General features: G+C 37.2%; 1 protein-coding gene across 1 annotated transcript in view; it reads right to left on the bottom strand.

Annotated features, from left to right (window-relative positions):
• Gpc6 (glypican 6) overlaps window positions 1-18,930 on the bottom strand; it is a 1,056,528-nt gene that overhangs the window by 334,927 nt on the left and 702,671 nt on the right. The window contains exon 4 of the mRNA XM_027938906.2: window positions 15,961-16,126. Within this exon, the coding sequence (XP_027794707.1) occupies window positions 15,961-16,126 (166 nt within the window). The remainder of the gene's footprint in view (window positions 1-15,960; window positions 16,127-18,930) is intronic.

Raw genomic sequence — 18,930 nt, 5'->3', positions numbered from 1 at the left:
TAACAAAGATGGATAAGAAAAAAACAGACCCAAGTAACTTCAAAATTTGTTTTGATTGATATTATGATCCTAAAACCAAAACAAACTATACAAATCCCATATTCTAGCTAGTAATTTTTTTTAAGGAAAATGACTAGCAACTCCAACTCGCCTACATAGTATGACTGAACAAATGTGTTAATATATTATGGATCACTGAGAGTCAAGTTTCTCACTATTGGAAAAAGTGTTACAAATAAGAAAAGACAGGCTACAATAAACTTTGTGGTATTGAATTGGTATAAGTGTGAACTCATGAATACATATATATACACACACAATAAATAAATAGGTGTGGAATGGTATACATAGGCATTTCCTAGTCCTTTTTGCAGAGAGGGTTTAATAGCACTGACATTAGTAGCAATTAGCACGTTCAATGCCTACAACTTGGTTTCCATACAATTTTCCAATAAAAGGAACAAGGGCTTCTTGGGGAAGAAGTTAAACACAAAAAAATCCTGAAAGAGCTTGTAATGGCAAAAATGAGGAAGTGCTCCTATATTCTGGTTGATTGCAATTATTTCATGATAGGGAGCACATGAAGAAGATATAGGGGGCTGGGGATGTGGCTCAAGCGGTAGCGCACTTGCCTGGCATGCGTGCGGCCTAGGTTCGATCCTCAGCACCACATACAAACAAAGATGTTGTGTTCGCCGAAAACTGAAAAATAAATGTTAAAATTCTCTCTCTCTCCTCTCTCTCTTTAAAAAAAAAAAAAGAAGATATAGGGTTGTGCTGGGGTTGTGGCTCATTAGTAGAGCACTTGCCTAGCACATGTGAAGCCCTGGGTTGGATTCTCAACACCACATATAAATAAATAAAATAAAAGTCTACTGACAACTAAAGAAATTTTAAAAGAAAACATTTTAAAAAAAGATATAGGGTCTAACTATAAGGAGCTCCCAATGTACAACAATGGAACAATATGAGCATCAAAATAAAATATTATATTTTGGGATTATATTAATATAATAAATATCTATGAATCTATGCTGACATAAATAAATAGTGGAATAAATAAGCCATTGACAAAAAATATAAGGTCTAATTTTGGGAGACAGATTCCAATTAATACACATGGAAGTAAAGAGGGAAATGTAAAATACCACTACAGAAACACTGCAGTAATTACTTAGAGAGCCTCCTATGGATGCTATCACATGGCTAATGCTCTACACTGGCTAATTTATGAAGAGTAGAAGTTTATCTGGCTTATGGTTCTGGAGGCTGGGACTCCAAGACTGAGGGGCTGCATCTGGACTGAGGGCCTTCTTTCTAGGTCAAGGTATCACCTGTCAAAAGAGTGAGTAAAAGAGAACCAGAAGGGGCAGAGCTTGTTTTTATGAGAGAGTCACTGCCATGATGATGACATTCATCCATCCCTGAGGCTCACCTCAGGACCTCAACACCTCCTCAGAGGCCCACCTACCAATGCTGGTGCACGGACTCTGGGGGAGATGTTCAAACCATGGTACTTCCAGAACATGCATCACCAAAGCCCAGAAAAGAAACAGTAACTTCTTAGAGTGAAAAAAACTAACAAACAAACAAAAAATGAGCAGACACTAAGGAACATCAGACAAATGCAAATTCTAAAAAAAAACAAACAAACTGACTAGTGCTCCTCATAAAGCTTGGAGGTCAGAAAGGTTAAGGAAAGTGAGAAACTAGCCAGATGCAGTGGCGCATGCCTGCCAATCCCAGGGGCTTGGGAAGCTGAGGCAAGAGTATCATGAGTTCAAAGCCAGCCTCAGCAACAGCAAGGCACTCAGCAACTCAGTGAGACCCTGTCTCTAAATAAAATACAAAATAGGGCTGGGGATGTGGCTCAGTGGTTGAGTGTCCCTGAATTCAATCCCTGGTACCAAAAAAAAAAAAAAAAAAAAATGTGAGAAGCTGTAACAGGTTGGAGGAGACTAAGAAGACATGTTGTCTACATGCATGTGGATTCCTGGATTGGATCCTGGAACACAAAGAAGATATCAGGGGAGAAATAGGTTGATATTAGAGCAAGGTGTACAGTTAATACTACTGTGTCCATGTTCACTTTCTGGTTATGTTTATTGTATTACGGTTAGACATGTGTGATACTGATGTTCAGATAAGGTAAATGATAGATAGATGTGAATTTTGTATAATTTTTGCACATTGAATATTATTTCAAAATATATGTTAAAAATAATTGAATTTCTATTGGGTATGGTGGCACACACCTGTAATCCCAGCAAATGGCTGAGGCAGGAGGATTACAAGTTCAAGGCCAACCTCAGTAATTTAGCAAGGCCTTAAGCAACTTAGTGAAACCCTGTCTCAAAATAAAAAATAAAAACGGGCTGGAGATGTGGCTCAATGGTTATGTGTCTCTGGGTTCAATCTTTTCCTCGCTTCCCCCCAAAAATTGTTTTCAGGCAGATCAAGATCAGTGAATAACCATTTGTAAATGGTTATCTTATCATAGTTCCTGGAATATAAAGTCTATATTTCAAGTTTAATGTGAATATAATAAACCTCTGGTAAGTAAAAATCCACTAATTTGGAATTTTATTCACTCAGAGAAGCGTTCAGCTAAAAGTGCCTTTTTAAATGAACATCAAAAAAATTGGGTCTGTTCAGGAGGATGTTAAGATTTCTAATAAAAGAGAGAAACACTTTAAGCAACAATGACATACCAATTAAGACTTGTTCTTATTTCTTATAGCATAAAATCATATGTGATATTACCTGGCAGATAATAGGTGCCCAGTAAACAGATAAGTCTTAATTTAAAAATAAGTCCCCCTGTGTCTGCTAGAAGGCGATACTGGGATGGTATCCTTGCTCTCTCTGTAGAAATTATCACACTTTTCCAGTATAGGTGAACACAAATTTATGAGGAAGGAACATAAGCAGTTTTCTGCACTGCCACTGAGCTCTCAAATGGCTGTTCCTCTCCAGGATTAAGAAATTTCAGATTAAAGAGTCTGACTTTCTTTCACCTTGGAATCAATTTGTCAAATGAGTCATAAACTTTATCATTTTGCATTTCTAAACTATTCATTTCTGGATCTTAAAAATGCCCAGATGTCATTCTAAATTAATTTTTTTTCTCATCTTAAATTTTAAAGATTGATTTATGATGCCCAGAGATCACAGACTCCAATGGATAGGAATTGATGTGAAGAACAGCAGAATGGAAATGATTTTTTAAAAATCCAGAGGTACTTAGGAAAAGTGATTTTAATATCTCCTAAGTCAACATGAACATTAAATGTATGCTGAAACTAACTTCTCCAAATCAAATTGAACGGAGATGTAATAAATATTCAATACAATTAATTCATTGTCTTATAAATTTTTTAATGCTGCATGGCTGCTTCTAAATGGTTTGAGATTTTGATCTCAAACTCAACCTTCCACCTAGGTTAGGAAAAATAAATGTAAATCCTCATGAAAAGCCTGGAAGACTGAAGGCAGCACATAGGCTCAACCTTTGATCTGAGTCACATACTGCAACCTCAAATTACTGTTCTCAGGCCCGACCTTTCCTCTCACTTTGTTCTGGCAGCTTTCCAAAGAGGGACAGGTGGTTTGGGGGCATTTTCTTGGGTTACAAATCAAATAATATTTCATGGTTTTCATATTTAATGGGCTAAGCAGAAGGCATTTGACAAAAGTCACTATAGAGGTTTGGAGAAATAATTTATACTCTAGGGCATTCTTAAATCAGTAACCTGGCAATATGAAATTTTAAAAAAAAGTTCTCACTGTTTCTTCAAATATTGCATTGCAAAAGCTGCATCATGTATATTTTTCTTGTTGCTAGGGGACTCAACATTCAGAAACCAATAGAAGAGATTGCACTAGTCCTTATATGTTGACTTGTTACTGGGGACAATCGTGCTATAGAGCATGCATGAAACCAGGGGCTGCTTTCTGATACATGACATTCTTGACACTGAAGGAAATTAATGCTGATGGGGGAATTTTTACTTATTTATTTTTTGGGGTAAAATTAACAGATTTCTTGCCTCAACTTGAAATTATGAATTCGGTGATGACCAGAAATGGACAAAGTAATCCTAGATTTTATGCACTGAGAATTGCAAAAGCCAAAACCAATAGAAAATAAATTTCCTCTTGGATTGCCTGCAATTATAAAATGTCAATTTGTATGATAAATGTGACCATCAAGGGGGCTCCTGAGTGTGAGAAAATATATTTTGGGAAGCAATCAGGCATGTCTCTGTTGAATCATATGTGAAGCATTCTCTTATTTGCACAGTTGACATTCTGGCTGTACTTAATTAAAGAGGTTGTGGTGTATAGACATAGGCTCATTCTGAGAGTACATAATAATGAGAAAGTTGTCAAATGTTTAACATCTAGGGGTAAAAATAGTAAATTTTCCAGGAAAAGAATATGCATGCACCTGTGCAAGCCCTGGAGAAGGGCCTCTGGGCACAATCTGTCAGTTGATTAGGCAAGTTGTACACAGATCCCTTTGGGTCAGGGAAACCCTACATTTGTTCTTGGTATCCTGATCCTATTCCAAGGACACAGAACACTAATATTGTCAATATCCAATTAGACATTTCCATTTTTGGGTCCCACTGTTTCTCAAATCTAACAAACCCTAAGCAGACTGAAGAAATTCATCTTTTACCCTTCTCCACACTAGCTTCTGTTTTCTTACAGCACCATTTTTCTCTTGGGTTCTTATCTCATCATATCTGATGTATTTCCTTCTTTGCCTTCCCATTTAGTCACCTCTATCTAGACATGGAGTTCTATAAATTCTTTGTTGCAAATCTACCATGACTGCTGTCTTCCTTTCTCCTATCATGCCACAATTTGATGACCTATCTGATCTTCCTACCACCAGTCTCATCCATCTGAATCCATCCTTTACTTAGCTGCCAGATTACTACTTAGATTCTGTCATCCCTGGATAAAAGAACCCAGTCACTTGTCATTGCCTAGGAGATAAAAGAAAGTCAAGTATTTGGCTTTACTTTTAAAATCAATCTGTCCAGTCCTGACAAATCTCACCTTTGAGGACGTACCAGCAAGTCTGCCCATTTCAACTTAGCCAGCCTGTCTTAAACTCCTGAGCATATCATGTTTATTCTTACCTTCTTAGCTATTTCTCATACTGGTGTCACCAAGTGCTTATTCACCTCTACTGGGATGGGTCCTGCTTCCCTATAACAGGGTAAAAAGTGGGCTGTGTGACTATGCACCCCCTCTCATTCTGTCTGTCCAGTTCTTACTAATTAAACCATCTTCCCTTGGTTTTTCAGTTAGGTCTCATTATCTCTTTGGTTGTGTGTTTCTGGTGCTGTGGTGTTTTCCAATCTCTTGTCATCTATGTTGCTTCTCAGTTTGTCATCTCAATCTTCTCTTCCTACCTTTGCAGATTATTCAACTCAACAGAGACTTCTGCTCTCAGTGCTACCTCTATGCACATACCTTATCTATCTTTTTAAAATTTGCTTCTGATGGGTAGGTGGGTATGTGTGTATATATATTGATTTTTATAAATTTTATAGTAATATTTGGAAATATTTTTACATAGTCTGCACTCTTTCATTTTGTAATGTTGCTCATTATTTTTGGTTTAATCCTCACAATGCTGAGAGATAGGTATTATATTTTCCATTTGTTGATGAGGAAAAGTACATTTATGAAGGTTAAACATTTCTCATTCATACTAAAATGGTGTTGTCAGAATTAAAATCCATGCAGTGACTTAAAGTTAAGAGCTGCTACTCTTAACTATGCCTTCTCTACTTTATCAAATACTACTGTGAAAGAACATCTCATTGGAGAATTATAATTTCTTAGGCTCAAGGCCAGGTCATATGGCTTTCTTTTGGGACTACCATGTATGTGCCTACTTTAGTCCATAGCATTAGAAGACATCAAATATATATGTTTTGAAGAGAATGAGACATATTCAGATGCTTAGCCATGCCACATAATTATAGAGTTTGAATGGTTTAAGCTTATCTGCCCAATGAATGGCCACTAGCTATGCATAGTGATTGAAATTGTAATTGACATGGTGGTAATGATTCCAAAATGTATATGCATTTCAAATCATTACATCACACACCTGAAACAGTACAATTTTTTGTCAGTTATACCTTCATAAAACTAGAAAATAACCAAATTAAAAACTTGGTGCTTCAGACATACCAGCCACATTTTAAGTGCTCAATAGCCACACATGATGAAATTTACATTAGTTAAAATTAAAAAAATGAAAACTTCAGTTACTCAGTCTCACTAGACTTATTTCAAATACTCAACAGTCATATATGGCCAATAGCTACTGTTCCAGACAGCCAAGACATAGAACATGTCCATTATCACAGAAAATAGTACTGAACAGTAATGAAAATAATAAAATCCTCAATTTCCAAGAGTACACCCAGTCAATCCATGTATCCAGAGAGTAAGATTTACTTTCTCAATACTTAAAGGAATTAACTGGTGCAGTGTTAAAGACCTATGCCCTGAAGCCAAATCCTGGCATTCAAATTTATAAGTTGTATGACTTTAGACAGGTCACTTAGCTTCTCTGGATTCAGTTTTCCCATCTGTAAAAATGGAGATCATGATATTGACTACTTAATGGATGTTTATAAGGAATAAAAGTATAAAGTAATTACCATATTGCCTGGTATAAAGCAAGTGTTCAAAAAATATTAGCTATTAGTGTTATCTAAATAGTGTTCTACAAATGGGATTCATAATCATAGAAATAAAGCCCAAAGTTTCTTAAAACTTTCATAGTTTGCATTCTATATCTTCATATCTGTAGATATCATAGTTGTAAGTGATAGCAAGACACATTTAAGCATTCTCTCATGGACAACTCAGGAAGAACATATCTGGATATTCAATCAACAAAAGTATAATATTAGGCACAAGTTAAACTGGGTTACCAAATACTTGCTAAATATCTTAAATTCAGCTACAAGTATTCAGCTGAAAATACTGCAAGGTGGACAAATAAAGGGACATTTGCATTTCGTTTTGAGGGGTCCCCTTTAGCAATCAGCTCCAATTCCTGATCCACAACAGCCAAGCGCACTATGAACTGGTATGCATAAATTTACTCCCGGGAAATTCACTTCGGACTACTGATGCTTCAGTTCTCTCATCAGAGTAACTCATATCCATAGTCTTTAGAATAGATGGACCATATTTGAATGACTATGTTTAGCTAAGAAGAGTTTGGAACACTAAACTATTTTAAAAACATGGAGCTGATCTAACAATAATCAAAGGCATTTAATTATACAGAACCAGAAGACAAATGCATTCAGCTCCAAACAGCCCCACCAGGTGACTGCTGTGAATTTTGAGAATACTTTTCCAATGAACCCATACAGAAGAGTGGTCTTGCTTCTGCTTGAAGCTTGTGTGAAACTATGGGAGAGAACAGGGGTCACTGCCTGAGTCCATCTGAAAGCCCCATCAGCTCTGGCCATGGCTACTTCCCCAACTTTCACATCCACTGAAAATGATTCTCAGAGCCCTCATTAAGTCATTTAATTTCCCTAACACTGATATTTTAGTGATGAATATTCACAGACTTATTTGACATTTAATTATCAGCATTACCTTTCTAGAAGATTTCTGTCCCTTAACGAATACAAATGTGATACACACAGACATATTCCTATTTGGGGGATATCATATATTCAACTACTCTTTCTAATTTTCAGTTCTTTAGAATGAAATAGAGATTCTTAGCATACAAATTATTTAAATCCATGCAAAGAAAAAAATGAGGACTTTTTTTTAGATATTAGAGAGAAAAAGAGAGAGAAAGAATTTTTTAATATTTATTAGTTTTTGGTGGACATAACATCTTTATTTGTATGTAGTGCTGAGGATCGAACCCAGCGCCGCACGCATGCCAGGTGAGTATGTTACTGCTTGAGCCACATACCCAGCCCAATGAGGACGTTTTTTACATGTGAGATTCATACATGTTATTTGATGGGCAAGGAATATATCATGCTGTTTTAATTTAAATTGTATCTTGGCAATCTGATAAAGTACCCATAGATACCATATTTTTAAGGAAATTTTAAGTGCAAAGTTCATATACCATTAAAGTTCTCAAAAGTTTAAATTACTCCCGTGGACATTTATGCCCGTTCCCCCCAAAAGTAACAAGTGAAAACATGCCTTTGAAGATCAGAATACTTCCCTGGGCTTCCTCTTCTAACCTGGTTTTCACCTCTGGCTCCTTGAAGGATTGTTCATGATAAAGAAACACAAAGCAACAAGATGAAGGGAATAAGTCTCTTTTATAAAGACCAAGAAAGTATCTTTTCTAATTGCTAAAGAAACAAGCCTGAGGAAAATGAAAACTCATTTCAAAAAATGATTCAAACATGGTAACAGCTCTACTCTGGGGATAATCAGGAATTAAAGGAGTTTTCAGAGAAAATTAAAAAGAAATACATGTAAATGTTATGCTTATGGGAAAAGAAGTCCACTACTACCATTTAACATGAATAATTGAGATATTTCAACGAAGTATTGTGATATCACACAATTATTTATTTATGTATTATTTGGGTTTACTTGAGGATTTTCACTTTAGCTGCTAATCAGGACTTTCAGAGCTATCTAAATGCCTCCAGAGGTGTCCGCCTCCCTTTATCTATTAAATTAGTCACCACAAGAAGGACTTTGTGGTTATGATGGCCGTGGGATTTGTTATACATTTGCTGTTTGTGAATAGCTATGTGGTTTAATGTTTTCTTTGACAATCCACTTACTTAGCTCTATTTCTATCCCCTATTTTTTTTTTTTTTAGTTTATACAACACAATTTCTTCTACCACATGTTCCTCTTATCTCACGAAATTGAAATTGCTAAGAATGTCATTGGGCTAATGTTTAGAGTGTTAGGTTTTTGCCTGGGTTTCTGGGCCTTTGGGAATCTATTTAATTCCATTATAAAGAATCATCAAGTATTTTCTCTTGACGTGCCAAAAGCCAGACAGATCCTCATGCAATGGTTTGAACTTGAAAGAATAATAGTGAGAATGATAACATATTACTGAAATAAAATGTCATTTATTAAAAACAAATGCTTTTTATTTAATTATCAAATTAAACTATTTGTCTATATAAAACATGAAAACTAAAGTATAATTTAACTCAAAATGAAAAATTCCAAATCCAGTGGCACCTCCATTCATCTTGATGTATTGTTTCTTCTTGGCAAACTAAATGCTATTTTGGGTTCTCACAAGATGGAGAGCTTGACAAGGCATAAGGGTATTTCAATGAACTTCCTACCATATAATGAAACATTTCATAACCTAATGAATGCTATACTTGCAAAACCAGGTATGCCTCACTTCAGGCCTTTGCTCAATGCTATATGGTTTCATGTATCCAACTTGAAAATCTAGGTTACAATTTGTAGTAATTATTAAAGAGGAAATGGAGCAATTACAAATTGTATAAAAGTTGGGTATGTAAGAACCAGAAAGAGATGGATAGACGAGAGTTGGGATCAGAGGTAAAGGAAACACACATATGACCTTGAAAGACTCCTTGACTATTACCTCCAGTAATTTTGGGTTTGATGTACATTGCCTGCTTTGATCCATACCAAAAAAAAAAAAAAAATTTGCTCGATTTGGAGTAGAAATTGCAGTCCTGTGTATCCTGGAGTTGTTGCCTCAAGACCAGATTTGGTAAGTCTTCAAAGGTTAAGAAATGCCCCTCTTTGTTTGGAGCGGAGCCCCATGCGTTATGCCACCCTTAAGGCATTAACCCTATTGCACCACATAAAAATCATATGCAGAGTACAGAATACCATTTTCTAAACTTAGGTAATTGATAACAAATGCAACCAGTGAAAAGCTGTTGGGTACCAGCCAACCGTTTTCTTTTTAAAAAGCTTTTTAAATTTTCTTTTCAGTGAGTGGCTAGTATAGCTTTTGCATTTTGCCAGCATTTCAGACAGAACACAATATGATAAATACTCATGAGAAATAAGAAATATTGAATCAATGGCCATCAAGGAAAGGCAGAGGGTTGGGTGGGCGTTAGATTTCAACTGATGGAAAACTGTGTGTGTGTGTGTGTGTGTTAAATCTTTCTTGGTGCTTTTAGGAATGCACAAGGGCAAAAGCAAGTTCTCTCACTAACAGTGAAACCAGATTTTAAAATAATTGCTTGGGCTTTTTTCCCTCAATTTAAGAGTTGTGTTTCTGGACTGTATTATTGAATAGGCTCTTGTATTACATAAAGCAGAGATGAAGGAGCCTAGAAAGCTGGCTGATAAAGATGATTCTTGAGGTCCTCCCGCTCCGCTTTGGCCTAAAATAAACAATGTTCTATGCTTAGGGTAGGGAAGTTTTTGCAACGTGCAATTTTAGGGTATATCAGCCAGAGTCATATTCATATCATACTTACTATTTGTATCACTTAATTCTTTGTAACTAGAAAATTTCTTATCAGATTTATGTTATAGAATTTCATGCTCAAGAAAATCTTTGAAAGAGTAATATCTTACACAAATGCTTGAAATAACTCCCTGTGTTTATTTTATATCTTTCTGAAATGCAACAGTCTTGTACATTTTATAAAAGAAAACCTGAGTTTTCTATAAATAAACTGTAAACATGAATGTTTACTTTCTAACTTCACACAAGGCTCATCTAAGCTCTAAGCACATTTTCCCCAAACACAAAGTAGTGAATGTATGAATTACCTTGAAGATAACCCTCAGAGGTTCTAAGAAAGTCATTTGTGCACCAAAGTTGCCATTCATTAGGTGACAACGGTCAGCTGATTGACCTAGCACAGGCTCCTTGCAGCTGGCCCTCATTTACAACTCGATAGCAGCTGTCACAATGAAAGGACCAGGCTCATTATCTGATTTGTTTCTGCCATCACTACTCTCACTGAGTCCATTAACAATAGGGATATGTGATTTTTAAATTACTGAATTACTCATCCTTCCATTAAAAGAGTCGACCTACAAAGTAAAATAGATCAGCCTCTTTCTGCAGTCAGTCCCTTCCATTTCTCTGTCTAGATGTTTCCATTTATTCCAGGAGTCCTGTTCTTATCAACAGTGGCCTTATCTGTCCTCTGCTCTATCAGCATGCTTAAACAAAGCAAGGTGCAGGGCAGGCTCTCAATACATGTTGATGAATGAGGGAAGGAATGAACAGACAGTTCACACCACAGGGTTTCTTGCCTGGACAGTCAGAGTACCCACCTTGGGATTTATTTCTTATTCTCATGTGAGTTTTCTGACTTTGCACATCTCAAAACTTAACAGTGAGGCAATATGAAAAAAGTTTGATACCATTTGTTTGTCTGTCTTTGAGAGCCTAAGACCCGAATGAAGACAAACTTATTTCCCTGGTGGTTGGCTCCCCCACCCCTACTGGAGGGAATCTATAGACCAGAGAACATGGCATTTTCTTGATGAAATAATATATATTCCCCAAATCTATCAGTTCAAATCCGTGGCAGTGGTGGTGATAGTGGTGAGACTTGATCACAGAAATGTCAAAAACAAAAACAAATGAGCATGGTAAGAACCACTGACAGACCATGCTACAATGACTGAAATTGCCACAGGAGCGTGAGAAGATCTGGGGCTATATTATAATAACTGGATACGCTGTGGATATTCAACATCATTCATGCCTGACGATGCTAATGTGATAGATTCATATTTACCGTTTTAGCCTGTATTACTGCTGTGTTTGAATGTGAGGTGTCCCCCATAATCTCACTGTGAGACAGTGCAAGAATGCTCAGAGGTGAAATGATCAGATTATGAGAGTGTGACCCAACCAATGGATTAAACCACTGATGGATTAACTATGTGGTAACTGCAGGCAGGTAGGGTGTGGCTGGAGGAGACAGGTCACTGGGGGCATGCCTTTGAGTTTGTATATTTTGTCTCTGTTGAGCAGAGTGCTCTCTCCCCCTCTTCCTCTTTCCCTTCTTTTCGATTGCCATGTCCTGAGCTGCTTTCCTCTGCCATGATGCTCTGTCTCATCTCAGGCCCAAAGCAATGGAGTCAGCCATCTATGAACTGAGACCTCTGAAACCATGAACACCCAATAAACTCTCTCCCCTCTAAAATTGTTGTTCTCAGGTCTTTCAGTCACAGTGATTAAATAAAAAAAAATCTGACTAATAATGTGCCGAGATAGGGCTTCCCTGAACCCCTAAGATTACGTTGAACTCCCATGTTGAGTAGATACCTAGCATCCTGAATTTCTACTTCCTTACCACACTTTATCACAGTCTATTATAATTAGTATAACAATATTAAATTACCCAAGGACAACAATGTACATGTCTAGCTTACTAGAGTTGAGTTAATAAGCTGAGATTATTAGGGTTTGACTAAGTGGGATGGTCTAAAATCATTTCAAGGTCTCACATTTGTACTTGCCATAAGAAGCATCCCATAACATTGCACTGATAAAAATAGTATGAAATGAAATAGAATCCTTGCCTTTTGTCTCACCGACCTTTGCCTTCCCACATCAGCAAACTCTTTTTAAAATCTCCCTCTGGTTCCCATAGTCTATAAAATCTTAGAAGGTACCAGATGTTTGGAGGAGGCTGTCCCACACATCCTCGATTTTAAAGTGCATGCAAGATTTATTATAGCCATATAAATGTAATTCCAGCTTTGACTTTCATGTTCAAGAGCTGGGTGTAATCTGCAGCAGGACCTCTTGTCGAATAGAACAATTCTCATCTGTGCTGTGTTGGTCTCAATGCCAAACACTCAGAATAACCACAGGATATGACTGAACCAAGTTCTGCCCACAATCTCTTTCCCTCTAGGAAATTTTAATGTAATGTAAACACTTTTCAAGAAAAACCATTTTGCATGTAGGCAACATTCAGAAGCTGGGGTGGGAAAAGTCATGCATGACTATACAGAAACACCTGGTGTTAAGTGCCCAAGCAAAGGCCTCAAATTAGGTTTCTCTCCTACTGCTGGTTTCTGATAGTGAAAGCAGACTACAACTCCTCTCCCATGTCTTCCTGTCCTGACCAGCTCTGGGGTGCCCTGCAGCCCACCCATTCATTTTGACCCATCTGCAAGTGGAAGTTGGGCTGTGCTTTGTACTGGGGAATTCCACATGCTACTAGAAAGCAGGAGAAGCCATCTGCCAGAGGTGAACTGAGGCTTTTTAAGTACTTTAAAATGGGTCTTCTAGCATATTCTTCAAAGTTGCCTGCAATTTAAGGAAAACTTTTTTTTTAAAAAAAAGCTTTTATATAAAAAGTTCTTCCTTCTTCCAGCACTAGTTACTTAACAAGAATCTATGCAGGGCTCAATGTTGAACTTCCTGAAGGAACACTAGGAAATGCATCCTGAAGAGACTCCTGAAATTTTTTTTCCCCTAAGATTAAAAGAAGACATTTCCCCTTACATGTGAACTGTCTTTCTTTTGACATGATCCAGATACCAACTGAATTCTAAATAGCTATTAATCACTTTCAATCAATTCTTGGCAATGTAAAGATCATGATGATGTGCCTCCGACATAACTCTTGTTTTTATTGACAGTTGGTTGTCTGCCACTGTTAACGTTTTAGATGAGCACATAATAATTAAAGAAAAAATTCACAAAATGTATAAACTGGGATGTTCATGTAGCACACACAACTGACAGCAACAGGAGAGAAGCCTTTGATGAAGATGCCAGGACTCCGGGAATGATGGGCTGCAGGTGCTAACCAGAGAGAGGCTATTATACATAATTTTTGCTGGATTACCAATTTGCTCACTGATTTTTTGTGGCCGCACTGGTGAACACTGTAACGCTGCCATCTTGGAGGAATCTGTGTTGCAAATGGAGTTGGCACTTTTGACTTATTCATATAATAAATGTGTGAACTAACACTCTGCAACCAGATGAGTATTAGCAAGAACATGTTCTGCTCTATAATCTAGGTTGGCTGTTTATTCTCAATGCCATAGCAAAACCAGGAGAAAGAAAACTGGAAGAATTTTCTCAGAGACTTCTAGGACTAATAAAAAAAAAAATAGATGAAGAACTGATTTGAAACACATTCTCGTAGGATCCAGTATCACTTCCACTTTCCATTAAGGTACAACCAACACGTGGTAGGTTCGCGTTTTCATTTTTATGTCAAATGTTTTTTCAGATATTCAATTTCACCTCCAGTTGGCATGTAGGTAACCCAGCTGATTAAAAGTATAAGGATTTGCTTTATGTTAAAATAGCCAATCAGCATTAAGAGGAAGAAGTCAATTAAGAAGTCACTCTTCTTACAATTTCAAAGGTGAATATTCTCATTCATTACCATGACCTTCTTTACATAACAAAATCTACTTAACTCACTTTCAGTAATAAATCTCAGGCTGACCAAGACACTGCTAGGATTTAGGGCAATCTCAATCGGAAAGCTTAAATGATCTATAAGACTCCAAAGGATGCTATGAGCTTTAATCTGGCTTAAAAATATGCAAATCTTTTTAGATTTCTTGATTAGATTCCTTTTTATTTCATTATTTGGGTACCCTGTCTTTTCTAAAGTTAATCTAAATCTTATATCAGAGGTCAAGTTTATTCTTATTTTCTATTTATAACTTCTTCAAACATTTTAGTGAAGGACAAGAATCTTAGCAAAGAAATGTGTTATTTTGAGTTAGAACTCTAACGATTCTTTTTTTTTTTTTTTTAAGCTCTTGTTTTTCAAATAAAGCAGTCTAAAATCATATATAGAGATTCTGTCCCGCCACGGAAGGGAGAGAGAACAGCAATTCACTATTCTCTCTGAAATGATTCAGAGATTTAGTTGGGTGACTTCCAACTTAATCTACTCACACTAATATCTATTTTCTTCAACTTTAAAGCCCTTTCCTCTGGCCTTCTTAAGCAAAATAACGAGCTATCCAGTGGGTTTCATTGCCAAGGCCGAATGCCTGTAGCCCCAGCAAGTCTGTGCAGAGTGAGCTTAGCTTTCTGTGGATCCTGACACATCTTAGATCTTTTTCCTGTCCTACCAAATCTCGGATGTCAGAAGATTCTGCTGGTGCCTTCTGGTTTAGAGGTTTGTATCAAGGATGAAGGCCCTTGGAGGCTGATGAATGCCACTGCTATTTTCACCTCTCTGCTCGTCACTCTGTAATTGCAGTAAATGCAATTGAAAGTACTTTTATTTGAAGGCCATTTGACAGAGGGGGAGAAAACACATTTACTCTTTCAAGGCCTGTGTATTTTCCTGGGAGAAGCCTGCCTATAAAATTTGTCCTTTTATCCTTGGATAGCTATTTGGGAAATATCTCTGGGCAATGCCACCTCCTGACTGATTTCTGCAACTGGAGAACAGAGCCATGATTCACAGCCCTTCCTCTGCACCTCCACCTCCTCTCCTCCTGCCTTCTCAAGACTGGAAGGTCTTTCAAGGCCCGTGTTCTTGAATCTTTCTTTTCCCCAGAAAGTTTGCATGTTTTAGCCAGAGTATTGAACTATCTTCACTGTAGAAGTTTAAGAAAGGAACTGTTTCCTAAGATCAGCGGCTAAGTTGAGGTAACAGAAATAAAAGAGAGTACTGTGAATTGGGTTTTTTTTTTCAAGTTTTTTTCTAACGGGTCCCTTCTTGCAGGAGCTCGCTGACATTCAACAAGATGACTTTCATCGTCATGGGAGCGATTCACTACTTGAACACAGCTGACGCATGCATACCCAACAGGACTGTCCCATGCAAAACGCAGGAAAGTCTTACTTTTGCAGGATTAAAGAAAAATAAGACAATGTTTATAATTTGCTAAAAGCTGTCTTTAGTCTCAAGTCATCATCCTTTCTGACCTGCCCATCAGGCATCCCAGACATTACTATTTTCACATCTCAGTTTCTGGGTCTGTTTAAATGTTTCTTACCTATAAACAGATTCCACTCCGTGTCCAGATCGGCCTGATTCGCCAGGCAGCCTTTCATGACATTGAGGCAGTAGTTGTTGCACGGTCTCACAGCCGGAAGGCCTCGACAGTATGGGCAGTACAGCATCTTCATGAGGGCACGGATGCACCCGGGGGTGGGGCTGACCTGCAGGTGTATCACAGAAAAAGAGAAAATCAGAAATGAGAAGGATGAGGGGAGGAAAAAGGAAGTAATTTTCTCCTTTTTAACAAAACCAGGCAAAATGTCTCTGATAAACCTCAAAGAGTTGAGCACAGTACTAAAGAGATGATAAGAACCGTTACCCTTTTGAATTCTTGCTCTTGAAGCCAGTCACTTCCCATTAAATACTTCTGCTCAACAAAGTAATATCATTTTTTTTTGGAAATGTCCCTGTCAACATTTTGATATCAATGCCACTGCAATGCAGCCCTAAACCTTAGACTCTGCCCACTGCAATAGAATGTGGAATTATAAAATGCATGTGAAAGCAATTTGCCAAGTTAAAAGCCCTGTAAAAATGTAGGTATTATTAAAGTTTAATGTGACACCTTTAGAAAAGTTTCCAACTGGTTACTTGACCCTTTCTAAAGGAGGCTGGCAGATATACTTCCTTTGTACATAACTTTTTTGAAAGGATCAATATCAACCTGTCTGGGATTTCTAAGATCCGGGACTGCTTAGAAGCAATTGGAACTGTTAACATATCATCTTCAGGCATTTGCCACTGGGAATTTCTGGAAAATTTGTGGAAAATGGACACTGTATGGAATGTAAGCAGAAACCCTTACAGTAATTCTGAGGAGTTAGTAATCAACCAACAACGAACTGCTACTTACATGAGTCAGAAACACCACGCTCCTAAATGAATTGATTCTAAACCAATAAGGACTTTTAAAAATCCCATTAAAATTTCTAATTTGACTTCAAGGCCGATAAAAGTCAGTGTAGAACAACAAGAGCAAACAACACAGAAAGCTCTTTTTCATGACTTGATGTAAAATTATTTTCATATGTATTTGGTTGGTTTTACATTTTGCTGTACTTGTGTTCCAGATCTGAGAAAAAGCATAACTAAACCTTCATCATTTGGACCTCTGTCAGAGTTGTGGTCTTGTCACATAGACTCTGGGTCCACAGACACCCACCTGACAAAATGGACATTCAGACGTAAAGCATAACACAATGTAATGTTGGAACCGTAAGAAATATCTTCACATAGATGGACACTTTATTAATTTCAGTAGCTCCTTCCCATCATGCTGTTCTTCATGTAGAAGTGAAACCTGGAGAGTTTAGTGTAAGCCCTTGGCTCTGTTACATTCTCTCTCTCTTTTTATGGTGGGTGGATGGGTACCAGGGATTGAACTCAGGGGCAGTCAACCACTGAGCCACATCCCCAGGCGTATTTACAATTTTATTTAAAGACAGGGTCTGAGTTGATCAATGCCTCGCTTTTGCTGAGGCTGGCTCTGAACTCGAGATCCTCTTGTCTCAGCCTCCTGAACCCCTAGGATTATAGGCATGTACCACTGTGCCCACTCTGTTAGAGTGTCTTAATTTTACACCGTGCATTGGCAACATCCCTGAGACATTATTTTAGGAAAGGAAGTGCTTTCTTTATTGATTGACTTAGACACCAAAATTTCCAGTCATTCTTTTGAGATTATTTTTTTGAGTTTTCTTTGAAATTTTTATGAAAATTTTCAAACACAGACAAGTTGAAAGACTTTTATAGTAAACGCCATATCCCCACTCTTAAATTGAACGATGTACCTTTCTTTCATTTCCTTTTTCCACAATCTATCCAAACCTTCTATTCATCCATTAATACATCTTATTTTTTTAAATATTTATTTTTTAGTTGTAGTTGGACACAATATCTTTATATATTTATTTTTTTGTGGTGCTGAAGATCGAACCCAGGGACTCACATGTGCTAGGAAAGTGCTCTACCACTGAACTACAACCCCAGCCCAATGCATCTTGTTTTTAATGTCAAGGTCATTTCTTTTATCATGCATTCCAGAGTAAATCCTCTTGGTTTTTACATTAGATGCTAATTTATTATTGACTTGAATTAAAGAGAATCAACATGATCAACACAAGCAAGTCAATGCATTAAGTACCTAAAGTGAAAGAAGTAAATAAAATTGCATTCTTTATAAAGGTATTTGTAGAATGGCCTCATATTCATTAATTCTAAAACTTAATATTTCAACAACATAAAAACACCAAAAATGGAACAGAAGTGAGAAATCTGGTGACTTTCTTTTGAGGACACATTAGTGCCATAATTTCACCTTCTTTGGATTGGCTATTTTATTGAGAATGCCAACTTTTATGCACAATTGAGCAGAATTGTTTAAAAATTTTCTCTGAGCCACATGCATCCCAAGCAATCAACAAAACTTCAGAAGAAAAATTCTGTATTGCTGTATACTATATTAGTGTGGACTTTCAAATTCTTACCCGTTTTTCTAATTTGGCATAGTTACAAGCTTTCCTTGTAAGATTTTATTTTACAGAGTTTTGTTTTTCATAGCTCTGCAATTTCCCGCCTGCTCCATATGCTTGTCTCTGAGACACACCTGCTTTCCCTCCAGTTGACTAAGCCATCTCCTCCTTTGACTGCTGGGTTTCTAATTTTCTTGCCATTTGTATTGTATGTCACCTTGCTTCTCCTTACTCAGTGTCCCAGTATAAACCTGGAACACTTGTCAATATTAGGGGTGCAAATTGGAGATCTCTGGGGCAGCCTCACCTGTCCTGTTCATCATTATAACCTTTACCACGAGAGCACAACACGCACATTGTATAAGGTATTATGCTTAGGAGCTAGCAACTCATTAAGTGCTTTGTGATTGACCTATTATGTTTCCCAATCTCTTGGCCATACTAACATTCAAAGACACACACACACACACACACACACACACACACACACACAC

Source organism: Marmota flaviventris, chromosome 4, assembly GCF_047511675.1.
Source record: "Marmota flaviventris isolate mMarFla1 chromosome 4, mMarFla1.hap1, whole genome shotgun sequence".
NCBI lineage: Eukaryota > Metazoa > Chordata > Mammalia > Rodentia > Sciuridae > Marmota > Marmota flaviventris.
This window is presented reverse-complemented; position numbering and strand designations above follow the sequence as displayed.